General features: G+C 47.0%; 1 protein-coding gene across 1 annotated transcript; it reads right to left on the bottom strand.

The window, feature by feature from the left end:
* Window positions 1-4,640: 4,640 nt before the first annotated feature.
* On the bottom strand, window positions 4,641-10,729 carry LOC104281374 (IQ domain-containing protein G-like; the record flags this gene model as incomplete). Its single annotated transcript, XM_009879347.1, has 6 exons — window positions 4,641-4,836; window positions 6,088-6,176; window positions 6,675-6,776; window positions 7,921-8,052; window positions 9,660-9,734; window positions 10,568-10,729. Coding segments are annotated over 6 exons (756 nt in total), but the record flags the coding sequence as incomplete, so codon positions are not given.
* Window positions 10,730-12,362: the final 1,633 nt, after the last annotated feature.

The following is a 12,362-nucleotide window of genomic DNA, read 5'->3' as shown; positions in this document are numbered from 1 at the left end:
TTCCTGGTGGATTCACTGGCTGTTTGGGTTTTAACATGTCTGTATCTGAAAATCTTTCTGACATCAGTGGAGGGAGATCTCCTGTGTTGTCTCTCCTCCCCTTCTGGTCACGTAGGGATGTGTTTGGTTACTCAACAGTATTGTCAAATGATGGCCAGATGTCATCAGGAACCGCGTATGGATTTTCACTGTGGTGTGAAGAATTACAGTCTGCCATGTTAATCAGTACAAACCCTGTATCAAATCATATATTTATTAGGAGCTGAAGCATCCCATGCAGACGTGCCAACGCTGGTGAGTGTCCCTGCCACTGAGAAATACATTGTTTTAGGAACAAAATTACGGAATTTTCACTGGTGGGCTGCATATGGCCAAAGCAGCAATCTGTCACAAAAGGTAGCTTCTGTTTGTGGGTTTAATGAGGCTTTAAGGAAAAAAGGCTTTTATCATTGGAGTTTATGTAGAGATGCACTGGTTATACAGAACTGCCATTATGTCCTCTTTCTTCCCTTAAGATAAAAACGGAAATTTGATATACAGGAATGGGAGAGGCAGCCAGCAAGTTTTGCATTTTGCCTGAAAGTTGACCTGAGAAACAAAGAAGTGCTCTGTGTGCTCTGGTCCTAGTCACAAGGCCAAGCTCACTGCCAGACCACTTGCCACTTTTTTTTTTTTTTTTTCCAAAACAAGACCTTGCAAAATCCAGTTCTTCACACGTGCAGTTCCTTTAGTAGGTTTTGGGCACTTTAAAGCATCCCAGAACATTATGCTACCAACACGTGGTGCATGAGCAACTTCAGACATCGGAGGTGTTGCATCTGGGCGTAGTTTTGAAGCAGAACACACCAAGAAGATCTCATGGGGGTAAGGAAGGAGAAGAAATGGGAACAGGCTATCTGAAAGCCATTTTTGCTGAAGGTAACCCTGCCATGGGAGCACTGGCAAGGACTGGTCTTAGCTAATTTTTTCCCTTTTGATTTGCAGTTTTGTTTCTGTTCTGTTTTGCTTCATGTATGTCTTTGAAGGTCCATCGTGGTGACTGTTGAATCCCTTATTTCACATAATTATTCCAATAGCTTCTTATTGGCATTGACTGATCACATTGCAAGTGGAGAAGAATACTTGAAGGGTATTTTTAACTGCACAGCTGAAAAGAGAAACCTTTTTATAATGAGTGTCTTGCCCTGAGTCCTGCAAGAAACTTGCAATATATGCAGGGGAGCAGCTCCCTACAGACACACTTGCCTCCTTAAGTACGTCTTGTGGCTCACTGAATTTCACTTGCTGGGAGTGCTGGTATTTCTTAAAAGGTTCTGTAACGGTGTCTGAAGTCTCTGTCGTTCGCCACACGGAGGATTCTGCCACTGGCAGCCAGCAGCACAGTCCACGAGTGTTTGTTGTATGTTTGTCTCCGCAGAGAATTTGAAAGAGGGGGACACTGACTTCACCTTAGTTTCCAACCTTAGGTCACTTGGGTCGTTACAGGGGCACGTTGCTTTTTAACAGCACACTCCTTCGTGGAGTGTTTAAATATTCTGGTTTTAAGAAAACCTTTCCCTTCCTGGAATTGTGAGGGGTTGCTGTTTGCTCCAGCTTCCAGCACTTGGGGAAAATGAAACTTAACAGTATTCAGGTTGGTGGAAGTTTGACATTTCATTAATGCTAGTTTGTAGGAAATAACGCTGTGGGAAGTTGAGCCTCAATGGCAAGAAACAGCCGTTTCCTACCATGCTGGGCTGACCCAGCTGCGCTTCTGTACCCGCAGTGCGTTGGGGTGGAGAGCAAGGGCCGGGCTGGCGGCGTGTCCCTCACTTGGTTCTAACAACAGTTCACGCTGGCAGTTTCAATGTGTGTGGTCATCTTAGTTTGACTTCTCCAACGCTGTGTTTTCATGCCGGCAGATGCTAAATCTTCGCCAGACACGTAAGACAAAAATCCAAACCTGGAGCTTGATCGTAGTTTATTTAACGTATTATACTAAAACCAACTTTGGTTCTCATTTGCAAAATGATTTGGGATTTTTCGGTGTATTGATGTGCAATTTTTGTTGTATCCCTCATGAAGAATATTTTAAAAGAGAACGCATATAAAATTCTATTTTTTGTGTTAAAGCAAAGAGGCAGTTGTCTTTCCTCCCTGGGACATCTGTGTTGGAGGACGTGGGAGGAATCCATCCGAGCGTCTCGTGCTCGCTGGTGTTCACGCACTGGCGTTGGGGGCTCGGCGAGGTGACGCGCTCGAGGTCGAGCGGCACGAGGCCCACGGCGCTGCATGGTCCCCGACAGCATTGCAGGGGTCAGGGCAAAACAGCCGTGCTCTGGGGCGTCCCCCTTGTGAAGGGGGAGACTTTTGTAAAGACCTTGACCTTGGTGACCTGCTTAAAATACATCAGAAATGACTTTTAACAGTGCCAAGAACAGCTCTGCTGTTCTTGGTAGCAACCTGATGGCAAATGGTATTTTTTCCCTTTTATAACTATAAATGGTTCTTGGAAAAAAAAAAAAAATTTTAGAAACAGAGGACTTTTAAGGTGAATTTGGACATCTAAAAAATTCTGTTGTATAGGTGTTGTGATGTTTTACAAAGCGATCTAATTTTGTTATTTCTGAAAACAGTGTAAACGTGTAATTAATAGAGCAAAGGATTTTAAAGCTTCATCCCATGCTGTATGTCTGTAAATACATTCCATAATTTCTAAGTCTGTTACATATAAATGTGTCTGATTATTGTATACTTTATTTTAAATTGCCTGTATTCTGCCGGTAGTGTGAACTTCTAGCACATTGATAATATAAACAGAAGCCATGGGTAATTTGAAATAAAGTTTTAAAACTTATATGAATAATAGTATTTCCTCCTGCTGTTTTTCTGTTGCATCAGCAAATGTCCCAACCTCAGTGTCGGGTGTTTATTCCCATCCCCAGCGCCGCAGCTGGCAGTTAATGGACCTGCTTGGTTTCTCTAGTTTTCACAGTTATCCAAGATACAAAAATTGCAGCATTTTTACACAAGTTCTGCAGCCACATCAGAAGCTTGGGGATATTTTTAACCTTGCCCAGACTCTAAGAAGCAGCAATTTTGTACAGCAACCTTTGCTACTCCCTCCCTACTCACGTTTTTTTCCTTCTTGAAGTAAACCGCACAGTCTAGATTTGGGCAGTTTGCTGCTGCCAGTACTAGTGCTCCTTGCCGTGCTTATCGCTGCCTTGGTTTTATCCTGTCTTGGGTTGGATCTGTAAAGCCTGCGTGCCTGCTTCATGCCCCTGCAGCAACTGAAAGGTTTGTTCTTATTAGCCAAAACGTTTACTCCTCTTTTCTTCCTTCCTCATAGCTACTTTTTGTAATTTATTTTTGTTTTTAGAAGGGCCTAGAAACGGCCAGAGCTCCACAAGCCCTCCCTACCTGGCACATGCTGCATACCCCCGCGGTACTCTTCTCTGCTCACCAAGCGCTTCTACATCCTTTTTGGATCTGCTGACTCCCTCAGTCATTTGGACAACTCCGCTCCTGCCTTTGTGGAGGCTGCCCAGCTCTCTCCTGGTGTTCATTTCTCCCCTTCTGTTCAAAATCTCCTCCTAAACAGTCTCCAGCCTTTCTTCTCCATTTACCTCCCTGGAAACCCATTTCTCCAAAAGGCTTGCACCCTCTGGTTTTCCCTGCACAAAATATCATGGATGTGCACTCTGATCCCATCTCTCCACGGCTGGAAAAAAACAAGCAGTGCCACCCCTGGCAGTTTCTCAAAACCGCCCGATTTTGGGACCCTGTTCTCTGCTTCCACTGCTGGATACACCCAGCCCGTTCACTTGGCAGCTGGACAGCCAAGGAGCAGAAGCCCACTGTGGTTTCTGACTGCTCAAGGTAAGGCTCGGCAGCAGAGGAGGTCAGGAGGTGCTGGACGGACAGACGGACGGACGGACAGCCGGCAGCATGGCTGCAGTCCCCAGGCAAAGGCTTCCTGTTCTCACCACGGAAGTGTCAGCTCACGGGGGTTCAGTGGGGTTTAAAAACCTTTGTCCCCGTCACACTAACACCAGGTGGCCAGGACACTCATGTGGGGACCCTGTAGGAGACTTGAGCAGGTGTTTATTTTTTTTTATTATATAATTTTGTAGATAAAAAATCACCTTTCCCCTACACACGCAGACACAAAGCTTCCAAATTTGGGAAACATACTGCTGTGCCCATGGAATTGATGGCTTTGGGTTTGTTTGCTGTTAGATTTTTTTGAGATACCAGTCACCAGAATGGAAGTTTTGAATTATTTCACGATCCAGTGCAGCGTGTTAACGTCCTACTGTGTCATTCCCTGCGGCTCCAGGGACTTGGTGTGCCGTAAAAACAAGTGGTGTTACTCTGACATCAGGAACTGGGGCTCGAAGGGGAACCTGACCTTGGCAGTATCCCTTTATCTGGAGGATTTTTCAGGATTCTGTTGTATTTTGTTCTCTGCTGAAAATCGAACAAAGCCCAGCTGCTGCCATGCTTCGGATTTCAGTCGGTTGAATTATTAAGGTGTGTACCCAGAGTCTCATGTAAACAGCGGAGATCTCCTGTGCCTCCATTCTGTCCCACTTTTTCCTTAGCTCAAAATCTCTGAAGAGTTTATTATCAAACTTCATTTCCTCCACCCCAGGAGGTCAACTGTTAACACCCACTGCGGACAGAAAATACTGGACTGATATGAAATGTACCAAGTCAGCAGCACATGAAAAAGAAGAGTTAAAATTAGTAACGTAACCGCCATGGTTGCTGTGAGGTGCAGACGTGGGGTGTAAGCGCAGTCGTGGCGTGGGCTCTGCCAGCATCGAGCTGGAGCGTTCCCTGTCCTTACCTCTGCAGGGGGATCAGGAAGAGTGAGCAGATGTGTTCACGGCTTTGGTACCAGTGCTGGAATGGGAGAGTGTTCTGGTTTAAAATGCGCAGCAGTGCCCCAGGAATAACACCAATACTTCTAATCTTTATCTAGAGTGTCTGAAATTTAAGTGCCCCTTTGATAGTTGGCTCTGCCCAATAGTCAGGCACCAGCCCCTCTCCTCCTGTTCAGAGAGAGTTCTGAGCCAAAGGCTCTCTGCTCATGATTTGGATCATCTCAGCTGAACTTCAGAGCTTTTGGCACAGTTGAGCTCAGACATGAGGACGTTTGTGTGGGGCCAGCACGGGCTGGTCACAGCAGACTTAGTGTGGCTTGAGCTTGCTCTCCTGATGGGAGTGTCAGAAACCAGGTGGCTTCACTGCAGGGCTAACTTTGCTTTGTGCACAGCCCTGCATGTGACAGTCATGTCAGGAGAGAGGCCTCTTGATTAAAAAGCCATCATGCTGCTTCCTGCCTGCTGCCTCATCTCACAGCACAGGGACAGTAGCCGGGATGGTGGGTACGGCCGTGACAGACCAGCCCCTGGGGTCAGCATGGCCGGCTCTCTTTGTCCATCGTTCCTTCCCTCGGTCAGAAGGTATTTGGAGCTATTCTGTGTGTGGGCTGACATTTAGCAGGACTGTGGAAATGGCAGCCTGCGTGCTTTGACTGCCCTGATGATTACACTGCAAACCGCCAGCAGTTTCCCTGCTGCTCACCTAACGCCGGTGCTGGCAGCAGGCAGAGCGCTGCTGGACCCAGGTACGGGTGACTTGGCTGCGCTGCCTCACCCAGAGCTGCAGCGAACGCTGTCCCTCAGCCACAGGCAGCACTTCGGGCTCTGCCGAATTGGCTCTTGGTGCGGTGTTCCCTGCAGGTGAGTTAGCAGGATTGCCTCCCACTAGCTGTGGTGTTTCCAGAAAACACTTGGGGGATATTGTGTTTCTCACTACTTTTACGCAGTTCACCTTTCTGCTGCAGAAAGAATGTCTCTGCTCTACAAGGGCACCTTCAAGGTCTTAAGAGTTACTGCATCTTCACTTAAATGTGTCAGTGATGAACCGTGTTCTCCAGAATAGCCCAGGCTCTGTTGCATGGTTTATTTTGTCCGAGCAGACAGACCACAGTGTCTTGCCCAGCAACAGCCTTGGAGCACATCTGCAGCCACTTGCTTTACATATCACATCTTTTTCTTTCCTCCAATTTTTCCCTTTTTCCCTTTTTCTTTCTGCTTTGATCGCCGCTTCTCCCGAATCTTCCTGAGGGCCTTGTAAGGTCCAAGGTTTCTGCGGACCATTGTACCTCTCCACCAGGCCTGCAGCTGGAAGAGACGGAGAGAGGTCTTAGGGGACATCACCTGCTGGGGTACCTGGTGCAGCTCAATGGCCAGAATATCTCTCTTCTGCTCCTCGACTGCAGGAGGGAACCCTCAGCCCATGCAGCAGCAGTCGGGCTTGTGCTGGTTATGCTGAAGGTATCCATGTCTGGGTGGCACCATGCCATGCTGGTGGCGAGGGAACAGGCAGAACTGCCCCATGACCCTCCTTGTATCGCCCATGCAGTGGGGCTGATCTGATGGGCACAGCCTCAAATCATTCAAGGACACCAGCTTCTTCCCTTTCACTCCCTTCTCAAGTTGGCTGCTGGTTTTGTGTCTGTCCCAGTGTGAAGGGACAGGCTTTGTCTAGTCTTTGCTTGTGTCCACCCCACACCAGACAACTTTTCGAGGCTGTTTTGTGCCAGAGCAAAGCCTATGGTGAGGATTATTAACTCCCAGCTGCTGATGGAGCTGCAGTGCCTCAGCTTTGCTGCCCTTTACCTTCAAGATGCTCTTCAGCTCCAGGGCATCCTGCTCTAGTTGTCTTCTTCTCGCCTCCTTTTCCGCCCGGTCGCTGATGATGGTTTCCTCAAACATCTGACACTGCAAGATAGCACAAAGGTGATAACAGATGCATGAAAAACACATCCCCTAAAGTGCAGGCCCAGCCTTCGAGGCTCACTCTGCCCAGCAGCGTGCCCAGGCAGGGCTCACCTTCTGGTGCGAGGAGGCTTCTCTGGCTGCCCGCTGCTCTCATCCTTCCTACGTGCTTGTCACAGCCCAGCCAGGGCTGCTCTGGCACGCGGGTCACCGCCCTGGCAGCCCAAAGGTAATGTGTAAGGGTGGACCTTCCTCCCCCAACTCCTTTAATGGATCTTTCCTGAATCCAGATGGCAAATGTTGCTCATTCCTGAGGCACTGAGAGCGGTGCCAAAGTGAAACCTCTCCCGGCCTGGATGTAATTAACCCTCTGATCCTGGGCTGTGAACTGGCTGGCTGATGGTGTCCCAGGCAACAGATGGTGGTGGGCAGGACCCATGTTCCCCCAGGCTAGGCAGCAGATGATGTACAAACACACTTGGGACATGGAGATGACAGAGCACTGAGTGAAAAAAGAGCCCACAAGCAGGGAAACATCTTACTTAGTCCCATCATCTCGGACCCAGTGACAGTAAGGGATAATGACAACTTAATTCCTTCTGGCTTTAAAACACCCCCTTTTCTAGATGCCTCTCTCTGCCCTGTGCCTGCGTAGCTGTTATCGGAGCCCAGCAGTTAACCAAGAAACCAGTGTGGGGCAGGAATGGTTTTAACTGGAATCAGTTCCCTTAGAGCACTGTGCATCTGTGAAGGGATGAGCTGCCTTTTCCAGTCTCAACCTCTCGTACCCCAATATTGCTAGAAGGAGCACATTTGTTCAGACTAAGGCAAGAAACTAAGGTGAGGCATACTGGTGGGGTGGGATGGTGTCTTTATCCCTCACAAAAGCTGCCAGTAGCTCTCTGATGACTTGGTGGTATTTGAAAATAGCTGCAGGGGAAGCAGCAGCATCCCTTCTTCATGTCACAGGTGGCAGATACATGACTACTCAGTCCCTGCCTTCCCAGGACCAGTCCTTATATTCCCACCCTAGACCTCGAGATTACTGTTGTTTGGGTTTTTTTCCATGGTCCTGGTTCCTTATCTGAATGAGAGTAAGAATGGCCATTTGGCATGGCTGAGCACCGCGGTGCTGCTGATGTCTTACCTCCTTGGCAAGTGTCTGCAGCATTTCCGAGTTGTTTGCCTTTGCTGCTTTCAGGGCCTCCAGTTCATTGTCCTTAGCGTCTGTGTCGTTTTCATACTTGTCCACCCAATATTCCAGCTTCTCTTCTACCTTCTGCATGGAGATAGAGCAGTGCTCATCATGGCACAAAGAGTGTACAGGGGAAAGGTTTTCTACTCTTATGTGGCCTGCTGCCAGCGGGGTGGTAAGAGTCCCATAAATTTTGCATGGTCAATGCTTTCTTCTTGTCTTGAAAGGGTCAGACCTCAAGGACTAGTGATGTAACTGGTGGCCTGCATGTCCTTCACTGAGGGTTCACCACAGAAGCTGCAGCACCAGACTGAGGATGAAGACAGACTACATTGGGCTTTAAGAGGTACATGAAGAATGGAGAAGCACTGGGGGTTAGTTTTGTGCACAATCCTGGTGAAGTAAGTGACAACCAGAAGCCATTCTTCATGTGTATATGGAAGGAAGGAGGGCGGTTTAAGAAACAGAATTTGTCATTGGGAAAGCTTTTATGCTCTGCCTGACTCCCTGCCTGCTTTCTGCATTAAGCTCAGTGCACCAGGAATGAGGTCCCAGGGGGACAGCACTTCACGCTATTTCAGGTTGTGAACTTGGCTTTGTCTCACTCGTGAATAGGAGGGCAGGTGTTTCTGAAACAGTCACCCAGATGACTTCCTCCCATTCACGAATAACTTCTCCATAGCAACAACCATGGTTGCTTGCACGGAAGAATAATCTGAGGAAAAACATCAATCTCATTACAGCATCACAGCTGGACACACAAGGGAGATGGAGGCTATGGTCACCCTCTTCTCTGTGGGCCTCCATAAAGCCACCAGCTGCTGTCTGAGTGCAGAGAGGCTCATCCTTTGCTTTCTGGTAGAGGTCAAATAGGCTGCAGCCTGTACATGGAAAGTCCCCTCACTAAGAAGCGTTGATCAGATTAACACTCTGGGATATAGAGGACACTATTTTAATTGCTCACAAGACACAGCACTTCTTCGCACTCAAGTCACATTTTTTAAAATTGATTGACTTCTATCAAATTTCATGCTGGCAGGGATGTTAGGTACCCTGAGTAGTACAGGTTTTCTTCCACACACACAGTTTAGGAGGTGCTTCGCAGTGTTATTCACTGTAGTGGGCTCTGCTGTCAGTGATAGGAAAGCTCTGAACCTCTGGAGTAACAGCACAAGGACATTCATGGTTGGTTGCTGTTGAAAATGGGGACTGTAATTGTGAGTATCCAACCCTGCTGCTTCTTCAGATGCAGATAAGGCAAAACTGGGCTGGCAGTCTGTGTCATTTCCTTCTCAGTGCCCCTCTCTGTGCAACACTCGGGTCTGTGAAGCGGTTGCCCCTCCTTGGTGCAGTGACCCTCTTTTCCGAGTCACTGGGAGCCCTGGCTACAGCCAAGGAAAGTCTAAACAAAATCCCAGTTAGCTGAATACAGCTATCTGAGCGAGGAAAAATACTTAACACCTGAATAAAGGATGCCAATCATTACATGAACTCTGATTTTAAAGAAATGTATCCATATGTAGCAAATCTGAAGTCTGGGAGAGCTGCCTTAGTTAAGACTTGAGGATAAATGGCCACAGTCATGAACCTGGTAAATTTAACAGAGCTCTAACTGGTTTTCTTTAGGCAGTAATTGATGATACAATGTTTATCTGTTGCTATTTTAAGCATTAGCAGACAGTCCCACCTACCTTATGGTATTGCCTGAGGAAATTTTCAATCTCTGTGTGGACTCGATTCTCCTCGTCAGTTTTGCTCCTTAAGTTCTGTGATCAGCGCAGGTGGGAAACATGAGGGACAATGTCAGTGCATTGCTGCTGAAAGCAGCAGTTAGTGCTGCTGAAAGACAAGCTGGAGAGCAGGAGTGCAGGAGCTCTCTGTGTGATCGTAGAATCATAGAATGGTGTGGGTTGGAAAGGACCTTAAAGATCATCTACTTCCAACCCCCTGCCTTTCCTCTCACAGAGGGCCAACATCTCTCCTAGTCTTCCTTTTGCCACTGACATATCTGTAAAAGGTTTTCTTGTTGCCCTTGATGTCCCTGGCCACATTTAATTCTGTCTGGGCCTTAGCGTTCCTGACCTGATCCCTGACTGCTCGGACAACGTTTTTCCCAGTGACAAAATTAACTTGCACTGGGACCATTCATAACAGAGGGACTAGATCAGACCCTGATCAGTCAAAAAAAAAAAAACCCTGCAAAACCAGAACAGTTTTTCCATTCCAGTTCACCTTATGGCCACACAAACAGCTCTCAGCCGTGCTGGGAGCTCAGGCTGCTTATCTTGCTAAATAGGCTTGTAACTACCTGCTTCGGGCATAGTTATGGGTCTGTTTCTCTGACAGCAGCATTAGTTTAAGCAGTCCCTGCCTCCAGCAGCCATTGCCATCTCTGCTGTTGCTGTTGCTCTTTGCACGACCATACAGAGGAGCAGTGGAAGAGAGAAAGATTTCTATACCTGGATGAGTTTCCTGATGCAATTCAAATAGTTGTGTTGGTGACTGCGATGGAGAATGGAAAGGACACCTGGGGAGTGAGGGAAGACTTTTCCTTACTAGCTGGAGGTGCCTTCCCCAGGAGCCGTGGGGAAGTGCTCACCTGAATTGCCTCGTTCAGGACATTCTCTGCATTGCTGCACTTCTTCTGGGTTTGTAGGACTTGGAGGTCTGTGCTTTTCTTCACGTAGCAGCTCTCCATGTCCATTTCAGCCTTCATCTCTTGGAGCTCTTCTTTGAGGTAAACAATCATATTTTCTCGGTTCTGGTGGAGAAGACAGAAAAAGCACAAAAGCGAGCCTGGAGACTAAGGTCAGCTCACTGTTTCTTAATATCTCCACTTCCAGAAAAAATCAAAAGAGGCAAGGCTGCAGGTTTCACACTTTCCCTGGATGTTGCTCCATTTCAGTGTCTACTTCAAAAGGAAGTTTGGTTCGTAACCATACAGAGGGCAGTAAACCCATCAGCAACAGCCAGGCCTTCTGGTCTCTGTTCCAGGAATGGATTCAGGCATGAAAGAAGTAATTACAGCTGCCAAAAGTTAGGCTTTACTAACCTCTTGGATTACACTGTCTCAATGTGTGAGCATCTGTAAAAGGAGGATAATGCCTCAGGCCCACATATGCCTGTTTGATTTCCTGAAGTATACACTATTCCTTGGACTCTTTTTTTCTCTAGTTACGCAGCAACTGTATAAACACAACCTAGGAACAAGGTGAAAATTTAATCTTGTCTCACTCGTATGTTTAAACAGCTCTTTCTTGAAATCTTACAAGGTGCATGGTGCCCACTTTGTTATAAAAGCACTCACGCAGGGCGAGGAAGAAGTGCCAAGAAAACCTGACTCTGAGCTCCCAGCCTCTCCACATGCCTTGTTCCACAATGGAGCTGAGCTTTCTGGGGGAAATTCTGCCCCCAGGAGCGACCCCATGGGCAACAATCCGTAGCCAACAGGCTCATTTTCTCTGGTTTTTGGAGCATGCTCAGAAAGCAAAGTGCTTTGCTTTGTTTTGCTTTGAGTTTGTTATTTTGTTTACTCCTTTTTAATTAATTTGAGTTACAGATAAATGTTCATTAATCTGAGGTTGGAACTTGGAAGAACCTCCTGTAAAGTGAAAAACTCTAAGACTTATGTACGAAGAGTTAAAAAGGTCATCAAAGTCTATTGTGCAATTATGCAAGATCAACCTTAATGCTTCTGGTTTGGCGCCCAATATCTCCATTACAGCCCTGCCCTTTGCTTTCCTGCCATGCTATGACAGGTTTAACATTCATCAGCCAAACCTTGCAGCAGAAGATGAAATACCAAAGTGCTGACATTTAAATGTTTTGAAGCCCACATATCTCATCTCTGAAGCACCCTCGCATTCCTTAGCTGTGTAAACATGGAAAAAGGCCACAGGAAGAAGCCAGCTCAATAGTGCTGTGTTTAAAAGCCTGTGCAGCATGACTCATTTGGAAAAGGTTTCCTTATAAGAAGAGTTTGGAACAGTTAAAAGGAAAATCCTTCCCTCCGCACCCCTTGTCGGACATATTTAGGAAGAGTAAAGTATATTTATAAGGCTGAGGACAATTAGGAGCCTTGACTGATGCTGTTTTTTGGGCTTAAAAGTCGTGCATTCAGATTTTTTTGAAGGTTTCCAACATCAGATATTATTTTACTGTATCATCATATGACTGCAGGCAGCTACAGGTATGACCTATTTATGACCTTTTAAGGTTTCTCATAATGGCCTTTGTTTTCCCTGGTGTGAAATTTTGGTGGCAATTTAAAGGGTTGTGTCACAGAATCACAGAATCACAGAATTGTTGAGGCTGGAAAAGACCTCTGAGATCATCAAGTCCAGCCTATGACCCAACACCACCACATCGGCCAGACCACGGCACTAAGTGCCACA

The sequence above is a fragment of the Apaloderma vittatum genome, unplaced genomic scaffold, assembly GCF_000703405.1.
Source record: "Apaloderma vittatum isolate BGI_N311 unplaced genomic scaffold, ASM70340v1 scaffold13752, whole genome shotgun sequence".
NCBI lineage: Eukaryota > Metazoa > Chordata > Aves > Trogoniformes > Trogonidae > Apaloderma > Apaloderma vittatum.
Note: the sequence above shows the minus strand (reverse complement) of the source record. Positions and strands in the feature narration are given on the sequence as shown.